General features: G+C 35.4%; 1 protein-coding gene across 5 annotated transcripts in view; it reads right to left on the bottom strand.

Moving 5' to 3' along the window:
- Window positions 1-26,536, bottom strand: part of LRBA (LPS responsive beige-like anchor protein) — a 539,428-nt gene that overhangs the window by 383,701 nt on the left and 129,191 nt on the right. For all 5 annotated transcript variants that reach the window (XM_084768541.1, XM_084768543.1, XM_084768544.1 and 2 more), the window contains 4 exons: window positions 25,889-26,022; window positions 20,009-20,087; window positions 19,688-19,821; window positions 15,395-15,456 (listed from right to left, as the gene is read on the bottom strand). In XM_084768541.1, coding sequence (XP_084624667.1) covers window positions 15,395-15,456; window positions 19,688-19,821; window positions 20,009-20,087; window positions 25,889-26,022 — 409 coding nt within the window. The remainder of the gene's footprint in view (window positions 1-15,394; window positions 15,457-19,687; window positions 19,822-20,008; window positions 20,088-25,888; window positions 26,023-26,536) is intronic.

Below are 26,536 nucleotides of genomic sequence, written 5' to 3'. Positions count from 1 at the left end.
CTGTGCCTATATTTTACAGGTTAAGAAGGTTAAAAGATAAAAGGAATTCCTAAAAACTAACATGTTCAAGACCATATAAATTCAGGCCACATTTTGACCAGACTCATGATATGTAATTTTCCCTATCGAGTTAATTTGAGAACTTCTCAGTCAAATCACTGCAGTACCATCTTATTTTGTGACCTACATTACTTCTAAGCTATCTTTTAACTTTTTGAGTAATTTCCATGATGAGAATAGCCTAAGCATTTTTCAATACTTTTTAGAAGTTGGCCCATCTATTCTTGAAGTATGTCTACTCAACTAATTTGTGAATTTCTTCAATGACTTAATTTTTGTTTTAGTCTTTCTATTCTGCTGAAACAGGATTTCATACAGCCAAGGGTGGCACTGAATACCTTATTTAATAAAAGCTGGCATGGAATTCCTCATCTTCCTGCCTCTCCCTTCCAGGTGCTGGGATTGTAAGAGTTTACCTAGATGATTTTAGGGTTTATGCTTCCAGTTGCTGTTCATTTTCTTACAATTCATCATATATTAAAAATACTAATCTACTGTCAGATAATAAGTTGCAAACATTTTCTCTTACTACATATGTCATCTCTTCACCCTTCGCTGTTTCTCTTGACAACAGGCTTGGTGATTTGAGATAATTATATTTCTCTAATTTTTTTTTCTTTTTGTTGGCTAGCTGTCCTTTTATTCTCCTCCATAAGAGCATTGCACACAAATATTCAAGTGTCTGCTACGTTCTCTAATGGCAACTCACTGGTTGCAAGTATTATATTTAGGTTCTGGACCCATTTTGAGTGGGTTTTTTTACATCTCACAAAACAGATGTCTACCTGAATCTGTCTAGAAACTAATATCCAGTTTTGTTAATACTGATTACTGACCAAAACAGTCTTCTCCAATATGTTTTTATTATTCATAAAAATCTATTCAATTCCACTGATCAACCAGCCTGTTGCTGTGCCAGTACCATGCTGTTTTAATTACTATTGCTTTATAGTACAGTTTGAGATCAGGTATGGAGACTCCTTCAGAGCACCTTTTATTGTACAAGATTGTTTTAGCTATTCTAGGTTTTTTGTTTTTCCATATGAAGTTCAGAATTGAACTTTCAATGTCTTTAAAAAATTGTGTAGGTATTTTGATAGGGATTGCATTGAATCTGTAGATTGCTTTTGGCAGGATGGCATTTTTACTATGTTAATTCTCCCGATCCATGAGCAAGGAAGATCATTCCATCTTCTCATGTCATCTTCAATCTCTTTCTTTAGAGTTTTGAAATTTTTTTCAAACAAGTCCTTCACTTGCTTAGTTAGAGTAACTCCTAAGTATTTTATATTGCTTGTGGCTAATGTGAAGGGTGTAGTTTTCCTAATTTCTTCCTCTGCAAGCTTGTCATTTGTGTATAGGAATTCACTGTAGCTGTGTAGGCTCTCTACTTTGTTTCACTGACATTTGTGCCAATTTTAAAGTCAAGAGTGTGTTACTCTGGACACAATAACCTTGAGTGAATTGCAGGTCAGTTATTATTAGGTCTTCAGCTATGTTCTTTTTACTCAAGACTAACATGGCTAATTACTGTGTACTGAGGTTCCATGTCAATTTTCTGACTGCTTTTATATTTTTCTATGAATAAAAAATATAATGTGCACATCCTTTTGAGTAGTGTGGACACCTAGTTCTTTTTAACAACAAATGAACAAAAAATGCCTCTCTAGATATTGGTGTTTCTTAACCAATGATTTGTAAATTTTTATTGAGTTAAGCTTATTGTTAGTTTTTCTTTTCTATTTATTTATGGTCCCCATTTTGAAATGCGACTGATTTCTAAGCATGATTTTTGTGTGTTCATTTTGTGCCCTACAATATTTTATAAGTTCTAATAAATCTTTGGTATATTCTTTGAGTTTTGTGCATGTAAAATTACATCATCAGCTAACAGACAGTTTCACTACATCGCTTTCTATTCAGGTGTCCTTTATTTCTTTCTCTTGACTTCTGGCTAAGATTTCTATTTCTGTGTTGAGTAAGAACAGAGAAAATGGACAATTTACTCTCTTACCACATTAGGAGGAATTTCATTTTCACAGGTTCCCCGTCATTCCTCATTCTTTGATGATTAATCTCACTGGCATTTCAACGGCAGCCCTTGAACTCTGAGACTCTTCTGCGTTCTTGTAGTCTGAGACTACTGCCAGCTGTCTCAACTGTATTTTTATTTCAGTGACTGAGTTCTAAGATGTTTAATTATTTTATGGACTCTGTCTCACTGCTAAATTTCTCTTCATGGAAGTAAACGTTTCCTACTTTACTAAATTATCTGTGCTCCTTTGTATCTGCTGAGTTTCCTTGAAGTTGACTTTTAATCTTTTTTATTTGAGACAGCTGACATTTTTCCTTTTCTTTGAGTTCTACTGGCTGAGAGATATTGTTATTCTGTGGGGAAGGATATTAGATTGCCTTGTCTTTTAATGGCTTTTTGTTCTTAAATTGATATTTATACAAAATGAAAGTCATTCAACTTTACCACTTTTCAGAGTTTTCTTTTTTACCTTTATTTTATGCGCATTGGCGTTTTGCCTGCAAGTATGTGTTTGTGAGAGTGAGCAGCCATGGGGTGCTGGGATCTGAACCCTGGTCCTCTGGAAGTACAGTCGGTGCCCTTAACCACTGAGCCACCTCTCTAGCCCATAACTATACCAGTTTCATAGGCTGTCTTTTGAATAAAAGACTGTTCACTGGCATCACGGCATACATCTGTTTAGTATGCTACATCAGCTATGGGCCCAGATGAACACCTACTGTGATCTCCACAGCCTCTCTTTATAACTAATGTTAGGAATCGCCGTGGAAACGCTGCAGTAGGTAGGATGCCATTATCTTAGGTGGGACAGGTTCTCCAACGGCTCAGGGTGGCACTCAGGACCACAGGTGCTGAGCACACGAGAGTTTCAATAACTTGTATTGAGATGGGGATTCAAGAATAAGCTCCGGCCGGCTAAAGCAGGACAGAGCAAGAAGAAGGGAGAGGGCCCAAAACACTCCACCAGCCATACAGAGACAGAATGCTCTAGCAGTCCTAGGATGCCTGACACAGCAAGCCCAGCGATTAGGAGCAGGCCTTCTGTCAGTGTCTGAGACCACCACAGACGCCCTGCGGGGCCTCGGCTGGTGGAGACACACAACACAGTACAGCATCCCTGGCCACAGGTGGGTTCTTGGCTGCTTCTCAGACCTGCATGTGAGTAGATGAACCCGTCTGATATATGCACATTTTCCTATGTAGACAATGGATATTTATCTCATATTATTCTGGAAGCCTCCAAACAACTGAACAAACATGCAAGTTTCATGAATAACAATGACAAAATTATGAAATTACAATTGTTATGATAAACTAATTATTTAGTATTTATTGTTTTTCTAAAAATATTCTAACCCACTAAATGAATATAACCTTCGTTTCTGTGGATACTAAAATATTATCCATTAAATTAAGCTGTGAACTTTGAAATTAAATATGATTTATATAAAAGGAGTGAAGATCAGAGACTGCATCCCAAGTTCCCATGTTTGTTGCTATGTTGCTTAGGCTAGCCTATTTAAAAAAAAAAAAAAAAGCAATGCTTAAGCAATCCTCCTGCCTCAGACTTTTTGAGGAGCTGGATTTTAGTGACATAGTGCTAGGGTTAGGACTTTTAGTTAAATGACCACACTAATTTTTTAATGTTATAGTTACCTGCCATTGTTTTTTTTTTCTAAAAAAAAAAAAATCAAACTGGATTTTCTATAGTTCCAATGACCAAAAGAGATGAGAATAACACTAACATGAGTCAAAGAAAGAAATCAGAGATGAGATATTGAATAAAGACAAAAATGTGTAAACACAAAACTGAAAAACATACATAAAACTAAAGGTCAAACTGAGATAGAACTTTTTCTTGGAAAGGATAGAGTAGCCTTCAGTGCACAAGGAAAGCGTTCAGAGACGTTTCCGCAGTGTGTGCCTGTTGTCAGCACTCTCTCAACAGTGCATCTGTCTCCACGCTGTTCCTACCGTAAGCACACACCAGGAGAGAATACAGTAGAACTGTAAAGGAGAGGCCTTACACCATCTCCTCTTAAGAGAAAATGTCCTTCGGTGACAGTAAAAAGCAGGTAGCTGCCCTTTGAAAAGTACCAGTCTCACTTTTGTGAACCCATTTATATGTCAAAGCATAGTATGGTTCAATGAGTAAATGAAATTAGATGTCCAAGTAACTATAAATTTAAAAGTAAGAGAAAATTAATTATATTAAAATTTGAGCAAACAGCTCAATTTTATAATTGTCACCCAAAAATAATACCAAATGGAGCTCTATATGCAAAAAAATGGATATTTTATAAGTAAATACTTATGGAATTATAAACTATACAATTTTTAAGCTGCAAAAGGTGAGGATAACATGTAACCAAACAGCTATTTATTATAAGTATATCCTAATTTATTTTCAAGTATGTCTAAAAATTATTCTTCTATCAATAATGATTTTTCTAATAACTTCCATTCAGTTCAACTTTGTTAATATCTTTCACTGCTCAATACAAACAGCAGTTGTCCAAACCCTTTCTGGCTTTAAGCTCCCAACAGATGATCATCATTAAGACTCTCAGGACTCCACACTCAGGAGCTATATAAATGTGTCCTATTAGTACATGGTCAGTCTGCCTGGCAACTCTGCTTCTCCAGACATATGGCAACTCGTGCCCTCTGAGGTCTGAAGTCAAGTCTTCGGGGAATCTCAAAGCCTGCACTGAAATTACAAGGCGGGTTCATTAAAGACTGCTGGAGGGAGAGCATGAAAGACATCTATTACAACTATATAAAACAGCTAATTATTTTTTAAACATTTTTTAAGTTATCTAATGTACTCAATGTAATAAAGAGTATTTACCAATCAAGCTATTTTCTAAAGCATTAGTTTCGTGACCGGTCCATTCTTCTTCGCGGCTCCCATCTCCACCTCAGGACACTTAACATTCATTTCACAGTGATCAAATAAAGACTTTAACATCATGGAAGTGAATTAAATGAACTCGTGTCTCTAAAGCCTCTCCTACAGATTTACAAGCATGGTCCATAGCCAGTCATTGTTTCTTTTCTAAAGTTTGGTTTGGATTAACATACACTATTACCTTAAACTCAACCAGATACATATCTACATACAGAAATGTTTCTTTAGACTTAATTTTCTTAAAAGGTGTATTTCTGTAAGTTTATATTATAAACTAAAAATCATACAAGGTATGAGCATAAATTGACATAAAATCTCAGTCAATATATAAAGAGGTATTTATCAAACATATGCAAAAGAAAATATATGAAAGTTTGAATGTTTAAATCTAAACTGCTTAAAATAGACTTCCCAGAAATTGATATATTTGGATGTCTTTACCTTGCCAGAATTTTTTAATACAAAAAGTATAAATATTTTCTAATTAATATTACCATCACTTTAACTGTTCAAATGTGTAGACATTTTTGGCTTTGGGAGAATAAAAATCACTATATATTAAGTATTACAACAAAACAATGTTACTACTGAATATTTATTCAAGTAACAAATCTTTACAAACTGTTATATAAATGTTATATAAAATTCATTAGTTTGCCTCAATCATTTCTCCGATGTACATGTATGTTTACAGCCTCAATCTATATGTAAAAAGACAACAGAAACAAGTACATTAACTCAGTTTTTTAAAAAATCTAAAGAAAACAGATTACCAATGATTTATATGGATGTCTAGTGCTGAAGTTAATTACAAGTAACCCAATAAAATAGTGCCTCTATTACTGCATAGCAAGCAACAGCCAAAGGCTTAGAGGCAGAGCTCCGCATGCTGCTTTTTGCATGCACAGTCCCACAGCACACAGCATTAAGAATTAAACATGTAGTAAATAAACCCATACAGAAAACAGCAGTTTTTAAGTAAAAGCAGAAAAGTTTCCTGCTGTTTAACTATTTGGAGTCATCTACTCTGCACACTAACTACCATAAATGTATACTGTGTAATTCATTTAAAAAAAAACTGTCAAGGTTAATATAAAATGAGATTTTAATTCAGTGTTCAAGTTAAACTTCAAATAAAGAATAAATATAAAAACACACACATTTGGTTAGAATTCATGTAAGCAATTAAGATTTATGTTTATGCTGTGAAACGATACATCTTCATAACTACAGTTATCTGACCATCATACTATATACCCATAAAACTATGGTCCTGGATTTCAAGCATATACTATATAAGAAACATAAAAGAAATAATAATTTCTTATAGGTGTTAAGCTATAACACACTGGTTAATCATACGTTTAATGAATTTGGTTGTGAAAAGGAGCAAGATTCAGTAATCTTCAAATACTTATCATTCAATTACTAAGATGTCAGCTGACACTTAGGTTGGCACAGAAGTCCTAAGGCATGCTTCGCAGAGACATCATGATAGCTGCCATTTTTCCACCGACAACATAACTTCCATAGCATGTAAGTAAATTGAAAATCTGATTCTCTTAAATCTGGAGCTTTTTCTGTCTCATCATGATGCTCAAAGTTATATGCATTTAATTGTATGTATTTATATGTAAAATGTTCTGTTTTAGTAAGTATATATAGTTCAAGAGGTGAGATCAAGTGATAGACAATAAATCTATCACCTTGTGTACTTAGCAGTTTTCAAAGCCAGATTCTGTCTCTTAGGATAACTTTCTCTAATGATATGTGTCCTTTTTCCATCCTGACAAAATTAACTTGAGAATCATCGTATAACAGAAAATTTTAATGATAATGATATATTCAGAAAATTTTAAACTTTTGAAAATGGTGAATTAAATTAAACACGAACTATGTTAAAAATAAAAGTGGTAAACATAAGAAGAACTAAAGTTTACAAAGGAGAGCTTCAAGACTCAGGTGCCTCAGACCTGCAGATGTCCCCTGCATTTTGGCACACTGAGCCCGCTTTCCTAGGAAGAGCATTCCTGATGAAAAGGATAGTGAGGGAACCACCTGTGCCATACAGAGAAAAGCCAATGTGATGACCCAAGTGTTGTCTACAAGGAAAGCTAATGCTTTATGGTTCAAGATGAAAACAGGTTAAACAGGACATATAGTTATAAAAACATATAATAATCACAGAGATGAAAATAATAGTGTTATTTCACTTTGTGAGATAAAGATTATAAGGCATAAGCAACTTCCTGAAAGGAAAAACAGCCACTGAAAATACAGATAAATGGAAGCAGATTCTGTGTGCTGAAAACTCAAGAAAGCACTAATAATTTTAACTGTAACCTACTTTCTTCTATGAGCAGTTCTATAACTTTTTATAAATATTAACAAGATCTCATTATATTCAATAGCACTTATTGATAAACCACGTCTTTGGAATTTAAAAGAAATTGATTCACTCAAGGTTATTTATTATCCATTAACAGGAGAAAAAATGTTTATGAATATTAAAAAAAATCAGTCATCATGGCATTTTCCACTCTCAATCTTTTCTTTCAAAAACTGCTCCATGAAACTCAAAACAAGGACAACAATGACCTCAACACTGTCCCTGCTCACAATTTAGGAAATTTTTTTTCCTACCTGAAAAGCAAATAACTAGCTTCAGGGTTCTAGGCTAAGCCAAGCCTAAGTCAAAGTTCAAACTCCGTATTTTGTTAGCATCATATTGTAACTTCTTAACTTTCATGTTATAAGACAGTGGCATGATCAAAAAGTAGGCACTATAAAGACACAGTAGATGCAATGCTTGCAGAGTACTCTAGCGGTACCTGTGAAGGTACCTGTGAAGGTACCTGTGAAGGTACTACAATACACTAAATAGCAATCTTATCCCAAAAATAATCAAGCAGGGCAAATACTTTCAAGACAAGCAATAAGTAAACCAGGATCCTACAAGGCTGAAAAGGCTAAATTTAATTAACTACTCTGACTGAAATCCATTGGTATATCAGAAGTATACTTTGTATAAAAATACTGTACTTGAATCTTTAAGAAGTCATCAAAGGATTTGAGGCTAAACAGAGAATACTTAAAACTACAGTTTTAAGCCTCGCTTTTGTAATATCACAACTAGCAGAGCGTTTTAAAGTTGCAGTGGGAAGGTGAGTACCAAGCAATAACAACTACAAAGCAGACACCAACCTGTACTCCCAGTTACTTTAAAAATCAAAGAGAAATGCCATACCCTGGATATTCCCATTTGTGTTCCTCCCTTTTCCTCTCTTCTTAATCCAAATTTTAAAAGAGGAGTTGTAAAACAGCAGGGAGTCGAATTAAAGCACACTCTATTTTCAAATGTCTCCATACTCACAAGCTGACTTCCTGTCAGGAAGAGTTCCATTTCACTGAATACCCCAATCAGCAGGGAACTTGCAGAATTAAGTGCCAGTTGATATTACTTTGTTTTGCATTTACCACCCTTGAGAATAATGTTCAAAGATGTCGTTACATAGTCAGCATGGTCTCATCCTTCTGACGAGACTGCCAAGCCACAGGGTGTGCCGCCCATTCCACAAAATGTACCTTTCAAAGTTGTGTTTTCTAAAGCCTAGTGTGCTGGTGAAGCAACAGGACGCCTATATTTCAAATTAAACCCAGTATGTAACGTAAAATTATGTTTTTCTTTGGCTGTAAAAAGCACTTTAATTAATATCAAAGTAAAGTCTACTTCAAAATGTAAATAAAGAGCAATGTATAGTGTATGTTCACTAAACTACCATTTGATTTAAACATTTTAAGACACATTTTGCTCTTGAACAAAAATACTTCACACTTGATGTACTTCGATTTTTGTATGTTCTTGTTATATGAAAACATGCTTCTACCTTCAAATATAAAGTTATATTTTATAAAGTTTGAAACCATTAAAAACATTGGGTGGTGATTAAGCATAAATTAGTTAATAAGCTGATGTCTTTTTTTTTAATTGTTAGTGATTCTAAGATTTTTTTATGATCAATTCAACTATCATCTGTAGTTCTCAGAAATGTCATATCTGTGCAGGGAAGGTGTTTAGCACCATCTTATAAGGTCAACCATTTACACTGCACAAAATTTAAATTAGCTCTGAGCACTTCAATGGGAATGCCTATCTTCCCATCACGGTCCAATTGCACAGATAAAGCACTCACAGTTGCTTATGGCAGGGACTATGCTGCTGATGCTCATCCTATTAACAATCAAAAGAGCACAGATACGGGCAATAACAAAAGCTCAAAAATAGTCAATTTATACCCACTAATTTTCAAAAATTATATTCTAAGGAAGAGGTATAAAAACATCAAAAGGGAAAGAGTAGCATAATAAAAATGTTGAAATATAAAACTATATTAATCCTGGTTGGACCATGGTACATATAAACCACTCTTAAGGAAATCAATTGCCCCCCAAAGTACTATTTACCTTGTAAAAGAGGTTGGTTACAAAGGAAATAGAATATTTACAGTATGTCAAAGACTATGTTTCTACATTTAGTACATCTTATAAATCTATTTTGCTATGCAAATGGCTTTGAGCATGAAGAAAGAAAACAGTGATTTCTTTCTTCTTAAATATGATTATTTTCAAATTTTCAACTACACCAAGATATGAATTTACTTATATAAATGTGCTTTTTCAAGAACCTGAGGTTCAAGATTTCTCATGCTGTTTATCAGGTCTGATGAAGGAAAAGAATGACAGACTTAGGCCAGTGAAGTTGCTTAAAGGTCACAGACTTAGTTCATATGGACAGAAAGACACAGATAACCCTTGTGAGACAGAGAGACGGAAAGACAGGGATTTGTACATTTCCTCAAGAGGGCATCAGGAGACAGCAGGGAGGCACGGGCCTGGAATCCCAACACTTGAGAAGCAAAGGCTAGTTCTATACCAGTCTAGGCTACACAGTGAGACCACAGATCAAAAAGGAAAGAAAAAAACAAACAAACCCAAAACTAAAACACAAAATAAAAAGGAAGTCTTTTTTTTTTAAAACAAAAACCTAAAGCTCATCAGGTAATATGTACTCAAAATGTACAGCAAGAATTAAGAATTCAAATTAGTCTTCCAGATTACAGTAGGATTAGAATACAAAAATTCCCGAGTAAGATGGTCTCTACTTGTTAGAGAAAAACTTTCCAATGACTCTAAAACACAAGTTTGGGTGGGTTAGTGCGGGGGATGAAGGAGACTTCCCTTTTCTGAGGGGCAGAGGAGGGGGGTAAGGGGAAAAGGAAGGAGGGAGGTGAGGGAGGGACCAGAAGGAGAGGAGGGAGGGGGCTACAACTGGGATGTATTTATTCACTAATAAATAACTAAATAAAAAAATTTTAAGTAAAAAAAAAACAATTATTATGAATGAGTACAACTTATCTAAACAGACAAGTATACTAATCTATCCATCTAGTAAATGTTTGTACGGCTGCTGTCATTAATATGTACTGAAGAAAAAAAAAAGGGACAAGAACTTGTTTTCTGCTCCCAACTTTTGTTTAATAAAAGAAAAAATGGAATATAAATGCTAAAACAGCTTTTAAGCCTATCAATTTAACTTCAAACTTTGCATTTAATCTGTGAACCCACTGTTTGGGGCAGACAGACTAAAAACTAACAACGGGCAAAAGCTAACGAAATTAGAGTTAATTTTATCCTACTTCACAGTAAAAGCAAACACATACATTTAAAAAATATTTTTATTACAAAGTAAACACACACAAAGATTTTTCACTGTATAGAGAACTGGCTGCTTCACAAGCAAAGCAGTCGTTAGCTATGTTACTACTCTACTGACAGAGGACCAAAGCAGGAGGGTGACAAGATTCAGGCCAGACTGAGACACGAAGCAAGGCCCTGTGTAAACCCACATCCTTCTCTCCAAAGAGACAAAAACCAAAACAAATCAAAACAAAATGCTATTGCTAATAATATTCCTTACTTATTTAACAAACATTTAATAAAATTTTCTGTTCAGATATGTATCACAGATTATCATCTTTAAGACTTTTATAAATAACACTGTGTATACAACAAAATTTAAACTCTATAATTGGAGATGGATATATTTATATATGTATATAGGCATAGATATAGATATATACATATATATATCCTACAGATAAACTGTGTTCTGACCTGTTTCTAACTTTATACTAATTATACTAACACCTGAGCAAGACCAAAGGGTATGAACTATAACACTAGTTCATTTGGGGAGTGGGGGCTTGTTAACTTAAGGCTGGATACATTGTTCAATCTGTAAAGTGTTTTCCTAATATGCATGAAAGCCCTGGGTTTCATCCTTAGCACTGCGTAAACCAGGTATGGCAATATAGATCAGTAATCTAAGCACTCCAGAGACGGAGGCAGAAGGATGTTAAGTTTGAGGACAACTTGTGTCAAGACAGCCTTAGCTACTTTAGTCTAACCCCCATCTCAAAATAACAAAACCAAAAAGTTATCATTTTTGTTAGGAGCTAATAAGGAATGAAAACCATGTGCCAAGTAGAAAAAAGGATGGCATGTTTGAGTAACTTTAAGAACCTCAAGATGACAGTGAAAGACATTCAAGCCCCACCTCTCAAAAACCAGACACCCATTGAAGGACATGCGTTTCTGTTATTACCTTGTTTGTGTGAGTGACCTACTCATAATAAGATGCCAACCATGATGATGAAAAGGAAATGTTTATGAACTAAAAAGACAACAACAAGAGCATTGGACAAGAGCATTTAAGTATCAATGAATCTGGAAAGATAAATTAAAAATTAAAAAGTTGAATTTATTAGAAAAAAATGAAAATTACAGAAAGAATGAACATCTACTAATATTCAGACAAAAATGAACATAAAACTGATTTTAAAAAATAAAATGATGCTGACCGCTATGTGACTATTACCAATTGTTAAATGCCGATTCTAAAACGCAGAAATGTTGAGTGAAAATCATCAAACCTTATCATTACCTTTATGTGAAAAAATATATTTCCAAAAATATTAATGCTGATTTAAACTTTTTAAAAACAGGATAAGCATTTAAATAAACTTTTGCTGCTAATTAATAACTCAGACAGGATGCCGGGCCAGACTACATGGTGCTGCTAGTTTTTCTATGTACTGTATGCATTTCTGATAAATGGGAAAAGAATAGATGACCTGGCAGAAGGCTCAGACAATAATATGTGATTTACAGGACGTGAATGCCGCTACCACAGGATTTATCTGACAGCCCTCTCCGATAGTGGACTGTTGAGTATCCGATGGAATGATTTCTAGTCTACAAAGGCTACTGCTGAGTAGCCTTACACATTATTTATTTATTAGATGTTTTGGGTTGAAACCATTTTTAAATGATGCACTTCACAATGCACAGTCATAAATTTAGCTTTAAACCCAAGAAGGGAGGTAGTGTTATTGGAATGTATGTCAGACTGAATTAGGATGAGCAACACAACACTTTTATAAAGTGGCCTTGGAGGCAATGTCAGTTCTTTCAAAAATGATATTAATGTCAAATGAGGAAGATACAAGCACTTTATACAGCACTGAAGTAATATTTTCTTTTAATATTTTCTTTAAATTCATTTTTAACCAGTTTATATCTAAACACAACAAACAGGCAGCATTAATAAGTTGTATTTTTTTGACAAACTGAATTTGAAATATAGCTGAAGACTTTATCAACTTTTTTGTGTCTAGAAATATGTACTTCCCTGAAGACTGAATATATTTTAAGGAAAGCAATTTGGGCTGGGAATGTGGCTCGATGGCAGAGCACTTGCCTAATATGTACAAGACCCAAGATTTATTCCCTAGCACTGAAAAAACTTAATTAATTTTAAGATAAAATATCAGTGTTTTGAACTTACCTAGTACTTATGTTATTTTATAGGAGATATAAGATATGAATTAATTTAATAACCTTTTCTTAAAAGTAAAATATTGGATATTAAGAGAGCTTTTTAGCTGTAACACAGCATAGATTATAAAACAGGATAAACTATGAAATGATGCTTAATCAGCCAGTAACAAGGAAAGAGTAAGAAACATGTTGGTCAAAGCTTTAAATAAGTATATAGTGATCTGTTTTATCTACTGACAAGACAGTAAATCACATATGATCAGATCTTACCACTTAAATGTAGACCATAGTGATGTTTTGTAATGAAATATGGTTAAACAACTTGTCTTCAATTTTTTGAAAAGAAAATAAGTTGTGAATGGGCTCAAGAAAAATAATCAGAATATGGTTGGCTGCCATGAAATTAACACCAACTAATTTGTAAAGTTCTAAATCAAATTTGCAGATGTTAAGTTCATAAGCATATCCCATTATTTATGTGATTAAAACGGGGTTTTTGACCTGATCTTTTGATCTTTGGCACTCAATCCTCTCCATCTCCTCTTAAAAAATTAATTAAAAATTTAGCAAGATGGTAGCTTTTTACATCCCACCCTATCTCACAGTAAAAAAAATTATCAATCAAACTCAAGACATCTCCACCCAGTATCTGTAAAATGTCCTCTTGAAATTCAATTTCATATCTCTTCAGCTTTCATGTAGAAAAAGACAGTTCACTTCTTAACAAAATAAATCACTTTTGTGATTACCAAGTTGACCTCTTTGAATTAGGAAAATTCAAAGTGAAAAATGTAATTATCACCCTGGAACAATCTGTATCCATCTGGAGCTAATTCTAGCTTCATTTTTCACATCATTTTTCACACTGTGTTACATCTTGTAGGGATGCCATGGGACTTTTTGAGGAACTCATAAAAAAAGTGCTGAGGACTTCAAATGCCTAATAAGATACGTTATTCAAACAAAGGCCCTGAGAATTTCTGATTTTTGAAACTTGCTCCTCTAAGTGATTTCCATATGCCATTTGATCAGATAAGCATTAAGCAGCACGGTGACATCCATGACAAATAGGTGTTATCATGTGTCATTCTTTATCTCTGAAGCTTCTGACTTTCAAATACACAGGGTGCTATATTTGAAGTACCTTTCATGTACCAAACCAAATTCAATCCTAAACTAAAAGGTGAAATTTCATTCTCAAAGTTTCCACACGAAGCAACTGTATCACTATAAACAACAGGACCATACTCGTATGAAGAAACCATGAGGACTAAAGGAAAGGTAGTTCCAAGCAGATATAAAACTGAATGTGCTGTCTTCCATCCAGGAAACACACCGTCTGTTATTTAAAATCAGATGGCTCAAGGAGAAAAGTTACCAAGGGAGCTTTGGGAGGATTATTCTAAACAAAGTAGGTAAATTACACAAAGAATACTCACAAAATCTAAGAGTAATAAGCCCTTTAAGCAATGTAACTGCTCCTCAGCAGTTCATTGTAAAATTCCGTTAGCTATAATCTTTGGAGTAATTGTTCTTACTGCACTTTATTGATAACACACAGTATTGATTTTTCACACCTTATATGATTCTTTAATTTGTATTCATGAAATGTCCATCAGCACAGTCTAAACAAATTTGGCAACATAGGCACTAAAATGAATAAATCGATGCAAAGAAACATTAATTTTGTATTATCCTTATTCGTTAGGCAAGTAAACCATGAGAGTTGTAAATGAAGGTCAAAGGTGTTGAAATGGGTCAAAACCCTTGACCTCTAAAGCAATACCCTTCCTATTAAAAAAAGGCTATTTTAAAGTTTTAAGTAGAGGAATTTACTACCAGCATGATACCACTTTAGAAAGACTACAGGAAAAAAAAAAACTCTCAATAAAAACATTCACTTATTTACTTGAAAAACAGAAAACAAAACTTCACAGGATACATAAATTTTATTAAGTTTTAAAAATCATTAAAGCTAACCACAAGGTTTCTAAATCCTGCAGTTAATTTTGCTCTAAGGAATATGTTTTGTATATCTTATGATGATGATTGCCACATCTTTCTTATTTTCCCAAGTCTACTGTTTATGTCAAAAATAATTAGCAATGACAAGGATTCAAAATTATTTATTACTCATTTTATAACCTCTGCACAAAAGGGAGGCAAACCCATGATTCCCAGGGGACTCAGAGTGGCACTCCACAAAGTACATAAATAAAGCTGTTCCTATAACCTTAGTACACAGAGCAAAAACAGTCATTTCAACATCAACTGATCCAAGCATTTTAGTGCCATGCTAAAAACTGCTTTTTTTCCTCATTTGTCTACCTTGTCACTCTCTTGGACCATGCTTCAAAATCGTCTGTACCTGATAAAAGTAATCACTTTAAGATACAAATAAAGTTATTTCAACGCATCATTCAAAACTTTGTCACCAAGGCGTCCCTGAGCACTGCGCCTCTTCCACATCTGCTCATGTGTGCACCCACCTGAGAACACAGCAGCATGACGAGCTCCACCACGGAACTGCTGGACTTCATGCAGACCAGACCTGTTTCAAAGAGAAGGTTATTATAAAAACACAAACTTAAAAAAAAAAAAAACAGAGATTCATTTTTATGCTATTTTTGTCCAAATGTGATTTAAAACTAAAATGTTAATACTGTGCTAAGAACTATACCTGTATATATTTGATTCTGTGATTAAATAAAGCACTCTGAAGTTACTTTAAAAGTGGTATCAAAACTACCAGTTCTGTAAATGACTTCATTATCATTTTCAAAATACTCAAAACATTTATTATGACTTCTATACTGACATTCATGATCCTCAAGAAATGCTTACAACATACACGATACTGATCATGATCATCCACATTTTGTTTAGGAGAGAGTTGATCATTATCCATGCAGAGAAGGGAAATGGCTCCCTGACCTTTGCTTTCTCCACCACACTCTCTCCCTCCAACCCTCCAGCTATCAATCAAGTTCCCATTTTGTTTCATGGCAGCAGACATCCCAAACACTCTTATTAGTACCTTGACCTCCGACCTCACACTAAACCTTAACAGAAATGCAAGCCATTGTCTGTTATGTATTCCTCATTTCCTATAAACTAATCATTTACATTTTCCTTTCCATGCTTTCTTTTAGAGTAACTAAAAATATCCTTAGGAAGAAACTTTTATAACATTAATGGCCATCTAAAGAGTTATTTAAATTCCCAATATAATCAAAGAGCAGCTCAAAGAACTTGCTATAGCTAATATATCTAATAAGTAATCCCAATAATTATAAGGATTGGAGCTCAATGACATTATAATGATCAAAAACTTACAACTGTTAATTCTATATTAGATAATTCTAGTAACATTTAAAAGCCCTATGACATTACTTCCATTTTTTATTCCACTAAAGATCTTCCACATATCACAGTCATTCTCCATCTCTTATATTCACGATCTTTAGTTTTTCTTCTTTTTGAATAATAATCCCTCAACTGAACAACAGCACTGATTGGCATTCTGAAGCTTTACAAATACCTTTCAATTTCTTTTTTAAAATAAATAAATAAATAAATAAATAAATAAATGGAACCAGTTTTTCCAATGTTAGAAATGACAAGAGTAATGTTGGCAGCAGCGTAAGATTTAGCTACATAGCATTTCTGTGCTGCAATGGGCAAGCCGCTCACTACCTAAAGTCTGGTTTGCACCGCTAGATGACTGGAACACCTCAGCCCGAAGGCTGCCAAGCAGGAAAGGAAGCGTAGAGCTCCCGTCTCCCATTGCTGGCCTGAGCCTCTGCTGGACTGAAACCTTGTCACTTCTTAAAGTGTAAGCTAGATATAAGCCCAGTTTTACCCCACCTTTAAAACCTATTCCTCTTGCTGAGAGTGAGAAAAATAGTCTTCCATGAGGAAAAGTACACCAATTGATTACCCAAGACCAAATGGTCAGTTCTTAAAATACAAAAAAAAAAGAGTAACATACAGACTTAGCAGGTTATATTTAGAAATATATATGGATATACATATAATACATGTAACAGCAAAAAATAAAACAGAGGCTATGAACTTCTTACAAAAGAACGCAATGAGGGGAATACAGAAACGTTTGGAAGGAAAAGAGGAAGAAATGATATAATTAAAATCTCAAAAATAAAAATGACGAAAAAAATTTCTCATAGTGAATCAATTCGGAACTTTTCACAGTTAGGTTACTAATCCTCATTTAATTAATTACTTAACCAGAATTACCACCTCTGGACTCTACTCTGGACCTTTCCACATCTCTTCATAGGTATAATGAACAAAAGAGACAGAAAGGACTTCCTGTACTCAAAATTTAAAAGATTTATACAATATTCTTTGTTCTACCATTCATATAGGTATTTCAATACCTATGAAAAATGTACACATATTTGTTTGCTTTCAGTCTTATTTAAGAATAGCATAATATATATAATCTTAATATTAAATAATTTATATTTATTTATATTAAATATAAATCTTTTAATTAAATATATATTTATAATACAACATATCACCAATATATACTATATATTTATAATATATTTAATATTATTTCTATTACAAATTTAAATTTTTACATTTGCTATATTATATATAAATCTTTACATTAAATATGATATATAAATTAATTATAATCCTTCCATTAAATATAAATATTACAGAGAAAACATACACCCTGAACAGTGAGTGTTTAGAAAAACGGTAGTGAAAGATCATATATCATCATGCTTTTATTTGAACAATTAATGTGTTTCGCAGAGCGGTAAATGTGATAAAGGAGAAGAGCGAGGAGACATCATAGTGCTGTTACTAGACTTCTCACACTAAGCTCCTACCTAAAGGACACACATGCTACAAACACAAATACACCGCTGCAAATAAAGTTGAAACTTCATGAATGGACATACAACCTAAAATACTTGATATATGAAACAAAATCTAGGCTTTGATGGGCTGAAGAAAGGGCTCAGAGGTTAAGAGCACTGACTGCTCTTCCAAAGGTCCTGAGTTCAATTCCCAGCAACTACATAGTGGCTCACAACCATCTATAATGAGATATGGTGCCCTCTTCTGTCATGCAGGCAGAAGACTGTATACATAATAAATAAATCTTTAAAAATCAAACAACAACAAAAGACTAGGCTTTGAATAGTCTTGCAATTCAGACTTTCCCGCATTTTTAAATCAATTGTTTTCTAATTGTATTATTTAATGAACAAGTATCCTTTATAATTACATCAATTGGTCTATTATCAATAAATTATTATGCAAAAAGCTTAAAGTATTATTAAAATCAGAAATTTTTTTTCAAATAAATTCACTGCTACATGTGCACTCTGGAAATGAGATCATGTAAGTTAATATTTAGAGCACTGGAGAAAGAATGGGGATTCTTACCAGGATCCCTGAGCTTTAATAAATTATCAGTGCTTACCTTACACTGCCAAATGTGTTTAAAACAAGCAAAATTCCATAACTATAACCCCACCATATTCAAACAAATTTAATTCTGATTATCATTAGTAAAAGTTCCCAAGCTTGACCTTTAAAATCTCTAGTTTGGTGATGGCACTGATTTTTAAGGTAAAATAAAATTTTTTAAGTTAAATTAGTTGTTGCTTTGAAACAATTTCTCATAAAGCCCAGGCCTAGTTAAAAAACAAAACAATGTGGGGGCTTCCACTGCCCAATGCTGGGGGTCCCTAGTTCACACCATCACAAGCAGTCTTAAGTTCTTGAATAGATTCAGCTGTTTAAAAAGGTGTTTACTGTTGAACTGATACCTGTTGGGTCTGTTCATCTAGTTGAGTCATCTTCTGAAAATATTCCTACACAACACCTCATGCCAATAAATAAATGAATAAGTAAATAAGTAAATAAAAGGCAAGCCAAGAGGACTGCTGTGGTTCGCCCATTCTGTGAGGAGCCTAGTCACTGGGCCCCATCAATCTTCCTCTCCATGTTTCCTAGCGACAATGTCAAGGCACCTTACCTAAGAGATCTATATAATAAAAGCAGAGTAGTTTACTACTGTCATATTTGTAAAATATAATTGTGTCAACAGGAGATGATAATGCACTCCAAATTATTTATATGTCCCAGAATGTGGTTATTTCTATGGATCTTAAGTACAAGTAAAACCTTGTTACACCAGTTTCTCTAATCTACCGTGTGGATAAATTAATGTACTAAAAAATACTGACCTAAGGATGAAATTCAACAATAAAGCATTTGTGTAGCATGTACAAGATCCTGAGTTCAAACTCTAGCACGAGGGGAAAAAAAAAAACCTACTGCTTTGGCATAATACTTTTATACTTCATCCAAACTCCTGACTTTAAAAAAATAAAAAAGATTAAACATATAACAAGTTAGCCAGGCAAGGTGGCACATGCCTTTAATCGCAGTCCTTGGGAGGTAGAGGCAGGCAGATCTCTGTGACTTCCAGGCCAGCCTGCTCTACAAAGAGAGTTCCAGGACAGCCAGGGCTAGTATGCGTGTGTGTGTGCGTATGCATGTGCCTCTGTGTGTGTGTGTGTGTGTGTGTGTGTGTGTGTGTGTGTGTGTGTGTGTCTGTGTGTGTGTGTCTGTGTGTGTGTGTGTGTGTATACACATGAGGTAAAGTCTTCAAAAGATACAGAACTACGTGAGGGTCTTGCAAATGGTGAAAATATTTAAGAAGATACAGACATTTCTTATGCAAATAACTTTATGATGCAAATACAAACAGAATAAAGAAAAACACCTACTTGTTCCTTCTATAAGCAGTTCTTGTCCATGACTACCCAAAAGTGTCCGAGAAAGGAAAGGTGCAAAGTCCACAAAAATCTCTCGTAGCAGAGGAGCTGCCTTCTCCAGCGCATGCTCTAACCTCTCTGTAATACTAACAGAAAGATGTGGACAGTTATCAGCTCCCCAGGTTCTAAAGTGAAATGTACTTCATAAAATTGTAAAGCTACTTAAAAAATAAAGTTACTTAAAAAAATAAAAAGTATTTGGTGAAGAGGGGAGGAAAGGATGGATCACAAAAAAAGCACAAATTTCATTATCCAAGTGAGCAGTTTAAATACCTCATGTGTGCAACTGGGTCTTGTGGGACAGAGCCAACTGCTGGGACTGAGGGCAATTTTGCATTAGGTGATCTACTTCCTGTAAAAGAAAACAATTAAGTATTTGACAGTAATTTTCTGGTTTTAGATGCAACAATACAAATATAATCTCTTCACAGAATCCAACAAACATATATAACACTGTATTTTTTTTTCAAACGTGTATTACTCCTTAGATAAAGTCTAACAAAGCTTTCTTTAAGTATATATATGTAAATATCTTTATGAAGTCAGTTGTGCTAGGCAAGCCTCCCACCAAGAGGGACAGAAGAAGCAGACAAGTATTGATAAATTCTGATCCACTGAATTAGCTTCACAACTTCCTTTATTCAGCACCAGTAGGAAATAACAAGCAGCTTTCTTTTCTGTTAAGTAAAACTTAGAAAGATAAAATTCCTAATTTAGCTTTAAACAGCTGTAACACTATCACAGAGCATAACTTTTTAGCCCATCGTCAGAGAACTTGTGCTATACAATGACTGATCACGAGTGTAACACAGTAAACAACACACAGGCACCTACATTATTTCAGTGACATCTGCACTTTCTCATATGAGTCTTCATTATAATTACAATAAGATTGTATTTCTTACTCATTTCAATTGATGGGTTTTTTCCCCCAGAATCACAGAGGAGATAACAGCAAGGCACAGAATTGTATGAGGAGTTTCACACTTGGTGGCAAAGCCTAGTGAGCAGCAGGGCACACCCACGACATGACAAGAAGGTGACGACCTGGTCTGATCCCCAGCCTCTAGGACACTCTGACAGGGAAGCCATACCAAGTACTAACTACCACCTCTCTACCTCCTTTCTCCAATAGATATTTTTTAAACAGAGTCTCATGTAGCTCAGGTTTCCTCAAGCACACAATGTAGCCAAGAATAACACTGAATTTCTGACATATTACATGTACCCCACCCTATAAATTCTGTGGTTACAAGTGTGCACTACCATGTCTGGTTCCAACTGAAATTTTAGATGCTCTACTTCTAGCTATCACACAGCACGTTTTAAAGACCAGAACCCTCATCCTTCCTATCCACTCTGGCAACTGGAGATTCTAAACGTGTAACTGAAGAGCGTGATTAATGTGAACTATAGATATAATTCCCCTAATCATCCCAACTCCTGCACTTGACCCATCCTTCTTATTGCTGTCATTTTATTCCAGTGTTTTTAGTGCTGAATAAGATTAATTTACATTAGATGGTCTTATTTCCATCTTTCTCATTATGTTCCTATATAGCCTTTAGTGCTTATATCTTCATATTGCTAACAGTCAATTCATTTCTTATTGTATGTGTTCAAATTGGTTTGTCCTAAACAAAGGTCATTGTCTTTACATTACCAATAAGTAACTGTTTATAAACTTTATCTGATAAGAGAATATGCCAAGAAACTAACCGTGTCAGAGCTAAGAATGAATAGGAACCAAAATACATAACGGCAAGACTTGGAGAACTAAATCCAAAAGACGAAGTTGGAAAAATAGTTCTGAGATATGACAAGTTCTATGACTCTCAAGAAACTAAAAAGGAATGTAAATTTCTGCTTAAGAATCAAAATATACAGGATTAAACTGTCATCAATCTAGAACGTAAATAAGAGAGTCATTGATATCTAGCTAGTATTAGGAGAAAATGCAATTTAAATTGTGTCTGTAACAGGAGTGCACCTGGCATTGTAATAAAGAACTGAGGAGGTCAAGGACAGATGGGCACACTGTACTGGCAGCTGCAGTGTGAGGAGGTCAAGGACAGATGGGCACACTGTACTGGCAGCTTCAGTGTGAGGAGGTCAAGGACAGATGGGCACACTGTACTGGCAGCTGCAGTGTGAGGAGGTCAAGGACAGATGGGCACACTGTACTGGCAGCTTCAGTGTGAGGAGGTCAAGGACAGATGGGCACACTGTACTGGCAGCTGCAGTGTGAGATGGTCAAGGACAGATGGGCACACTGTACTGGCAGCTGCAGTGTGAGGAGGTCAAGGACAGATGGGCACACTGTACTGGCAGCTGCAGTGTGAGGAGGTCAAGGACAGATGGGCACACTGTACTGGCAGCTGCAGTGTGAGGAGGTCAAGGACAGATGGGCACACTGTACTGGCAGCTGCAGTGTGAGGAGGTCAAGGACAGATGGGCACACTGTACTGGCAGCTGCAGTCAATTTGCCAAGTCTGATTTCTTAAGGTTGTAACCTATAAGGTGTCAGGTCAATGTGAGAATAAACAGAGACAAAATTCTACTACAACAACCCTTCACAAGGAGCGACCAAAAACAGTCAGTAAACACATGAAGCCTTATTATACACACACACACACACACACACACACACACACACACACACTATCAGAAGTTTAGTATGTTTGATCTGTTTCTCAAACCTCAGGCATGAATATGCTGCAAGCATCCCTACAGGACAAAATTGGTGTTGCAAAAAAACAAAAACAGAAGAATAAATAAGAAATGCCTATCTATGATGTAGAGAAAGTGGTTGAAACCCATGAGACTGGGTAAGCCTCTGACATAAAGGGGTTGGGGGAGGGGACCTAACCTAATCCTGTCAGCCTCACCTTGTTGTTAAGAGGTACACTATAGCAGGCTACCAAGAAGAGACTTGATACCCTAGCATCATATTCAGGGGGAGGAGGTCCCCCTCAGTCACAGTCATAGGGAAGGGGAATGGGGTGAAAGCGGGAGGGAGGGAGGGAGGAATGAGAGGATGCATGGAATGGCATAGCAAATGAGATGTAATATGAATTATTTTATTTTTCAATAAAAAAATGTGTTCAAATAAAAAAAAAGAGGTACACTAAAGCCCAGCTTACATTCTCTTGCTCAGGATAAACTTGTGACCATGAAAAACATATAAAAATCAACACCACTGTACAATCATGTCAAAACACAAACTCGGCCCAAGGAAATAAAATAATCAAACATCCTAAGCCTTACAGGGGCCTACCACTTCTTACTGGTTACAATTGTGGCCTAAGTTTTCTCTTCCTCTGACTATTATATCTGACCAGAGAATACTTTTGCTTCTCACAGTATTTAATCTAAGAGCCTCATTTCCTTCCTGTAAGAGTCACCAAGCACAAGCTCTAACATTAGAATAAGCTTTGTGACTGGTGTGCCACAGCCTGCCCATTCTCCTTTATGCACTGGGCTTAAGCCAACTTATTCATGCAAGAGTCCCAATTGGATCTGGTCAAAACACACGGACAAATATTTTACATAAAGTAAGGCAGCCAAAGAACTGAGCTGGTAAAGACAGCGGTCCTTCTCCTTCTGGAGAGCCCTTTACTTCTGCCTTCCTATGCCCAAGACAAGAGTAAACTGCATCCACACCCCCATTCGCTACTTTCTTGACCATAAGATTGGTTCTTGAACAACTGCTGGACATTAAATTCTGTTATAAGTAATTAATAAACTATTTTTCAAAGCAGGATTGTGAGGCATATGCCTGTAATCCCAATACTTTGGAGCCTGAAGCAGGAGGATTAGGAGTTGAAGGCCAGCCTGTGATACATACTGTGATCTTATAAACAATTTAATTAACTGTTCTTCAGCATGATTTGACAGGTAGCAGTATTTTTAAATACTACATACTTTGAACATACACACATACACACACACGCTACATTCACTAAACTTCATTGTTATGCCTAACCTTTTATGACTTTAATAAAGAGAAAGACACAAGTACCTATCTACTTAAATGTGGAAAATTTAAGTAACAAATCCAAAGAAATATTTAGTAAAAAACTATAAAGCAAGATTAGCTTTCAAACATGTTAATTGACCCTTTCTGTTTGTTTGTTTACTTACTTACTTACTTACTTATTTTAGTTTTTATCAAGACAGGGTTTCTTTGTATAGCTCTGGCTGTTCTGAAACTCACTCTGTAGACCAGACTGGCCTCAAACTCAGAGATCAGCCTGACTCGGCCTCCCAAGTGCTAGGATTAAAGGTGTTAGCCACCAAAATGCCTGGCTCCTGTTTTCAAAGTGTGGTGCTAAGGGCTGAACCCAAGACTGTCCTGAGCTATATCCCAGCTGATTCTAATTTTGATGAGGTGAAATGTTTTTTTTTTTTTTTTAATTGAGACAGGGTCTGCCTCTCTGGCTTACAGGAGGTTTACCAGCTAGCAAGGCCCTGCTAGTTTCAGATTTGCATCTGGTTTCAAAGGCTGTTTCTTCAACAGTTGGAATTTGGGTTCAGTTCAGCTTGGGACCTCCACAGAGAGGAGCCGTTTGTTTGTTTCCTCTCTACTTTGGCAGCCTTCAGTTATGCACAGTGTATATAGGGTAGGGCTGGCTGACTAGTGGCCAGTCTAGTAACAACATCAACATGCCCCAAGACTGAATAGTTTCCCAAATAAAAGCAGAAAAGTAGATCTTTGTACGAGTGTCCCAAAATAAGTAAAAACATTATTTTTGATCTTTCAATACAACAAAGCTTCCCTTCGGGATTCTTCTATGTACAGTAACCTCGTCCTAGAGACACAATGTGGGTCCTTTGGGATTCTAAGACCTTGCTGCTGTGTTTATAAAAGAGTACAACCTCTTATTCAGCATCACTGGTGTAAGATGCTCTCTTTTCCTACACTGGTTATATCACTTGTTTGGTACATGTGTTTGTAGGTTCTTCTGTAAACATGTTTGTGCTTGTGGAGGCCACAGATCAATGCCATGCCTATCTCTATTGCTTTCCACCTTATTTTCAGACTGAAATCTTTTTCACTGAATAAAAATCTCACTAATTCAGCAAGATTAGCTGGCTAGAAAAGCGCAGAGACCCTCCTGTCTCTCGTCTCCCCAGTGATAGACTTACAGACAGCTTGTCACGTGGGTGCTGGGGATGCCAACTGAGGTCCTCAGGCTTACACAGCAGGCACTGGATCACCTAGGTCATCTCCCCAGCATCCTACTTGCCTATTTGAATGCTGAAATTTTGCTTGTATTATCTCTAACTGTCAGCTAACATAGAGGGATTTAACATCTGATATGCATTAGGTGACATGCATTTATATTAAAGAAATATGAAAGAAAATCTAGACAAACTAAGATTACTGGTTTTTTTTTTAAATGTGTGCCATTGTGGCAAGTACTGGGAATGGCATACTATTTTAGAGTAGTAAGTACTTTCCAAAATTCTAATTCAGAAAAATAAATAATATTCTAATTCAGAAAATCAGAAAAATACACAAATAGTATATAGTAGATATGCATTTAACAATCATTAACTACATTCTAAAGGCTTATGTAATCAGAATACTCTGATTTAAACTACTGTCTGTACCCTCCTCTCAAGAACAATAAAGGACATAAAATAAAGGATATATGTATATTCTTATAATTCTATCATTTATGTAGCCATACATCCCTTTAATGCACTATAACATATTAGGTTGGAGAGGAACAATAAAGAAATTTTTCTATTTTTTTGAGACAGGTCTCATACAGCTGAAACAGGCCTTTAATTCACTTTCTGGTCATCTACATCTACCTTGGAAGTGCTAGGTTCCCAGGCACGGGCACCACCACTCACCCGGCACTAGGGATTAAACAGGGCTCAGAACATGCTCGGCAAGCCTTCTACCACCTGAATTCAATCTCCAGGCCTAATTTTACTGCTTAATTTTACTCATATTCCTTTGTAATATTAATAAACAATAGCAATTTTGTAAACAAAAGGATATTAGTAAACAACAGTAAAATTTAAAAAGTACAAAGATTTCTAAAGTACCTTACAAACTTCTTTTTTTTCTCAGAAAATCCTAAAATTTTCTATAAAATAGTTTAAAACCTTTGTTGACATTATTGTCACTTAACTCACCTGGTGACTCTCCCCCTACATCTGAGACTTGGGTAGAATCTACTGAAGAAACCACACTGACAGCATTGGTAGGTGCGCTTGTCGTAAGGGTGGGAGGTAAGACTGCTGATTTTTTTGTTGCGATGACGACACTTCTGTAATAAATATTTTAAAATACATAAATTACATTATAAACATTTCAAAATAAGAGCTAACTTTCATTTTCATTCCTACCATATCTTGATATAATATTCTTAAACTTTAAAATCCTTTCAATGCTGTCCATATTTATGTACCTTTGGCTCTTTGAAAGAGAGAGAGAGAGAGAGAGAGAGAGAGAGAGAGAGAGAGAGAATGAGGAAGGAGAGAGAAGACAGGGAGTGAGGGAGAGAGAGAAAGAGGGAGAGCTGGCATGCATAAGCCAAAGCACAACCATGGATGCTATTCCTCAGGAGTCAACCACCTTGCTTTTGAGAATGGGTCTCTCATTGGCCTGAAAACTGCTAAATAGGTTGGGCTGACTGACTGGGGGATCCCAAGATGCCCCTGGTTCTTATCCCTGGGATGCACTTAACAAAAGCACATCACATCCTGGTTGTTTGTTTGTTCGTTTGTCCATTTGTTTGTTTGTCTATAATGCGTATGAGCAGTCTGCATGTACATATGTGC

This window comes from Acomys minous (assembly GCF_964271855.1).
Source record: "Acomys minous genome assembly, chromosome: 19".
NCBI lineage: Eukaryota > Metazoa > Chordata > Mammalia > Rodentia > Muridae > Acomys > Acomys minous.
This window is presented reverse-complemented; position numbering and strand designations above follow the sequence as displayed.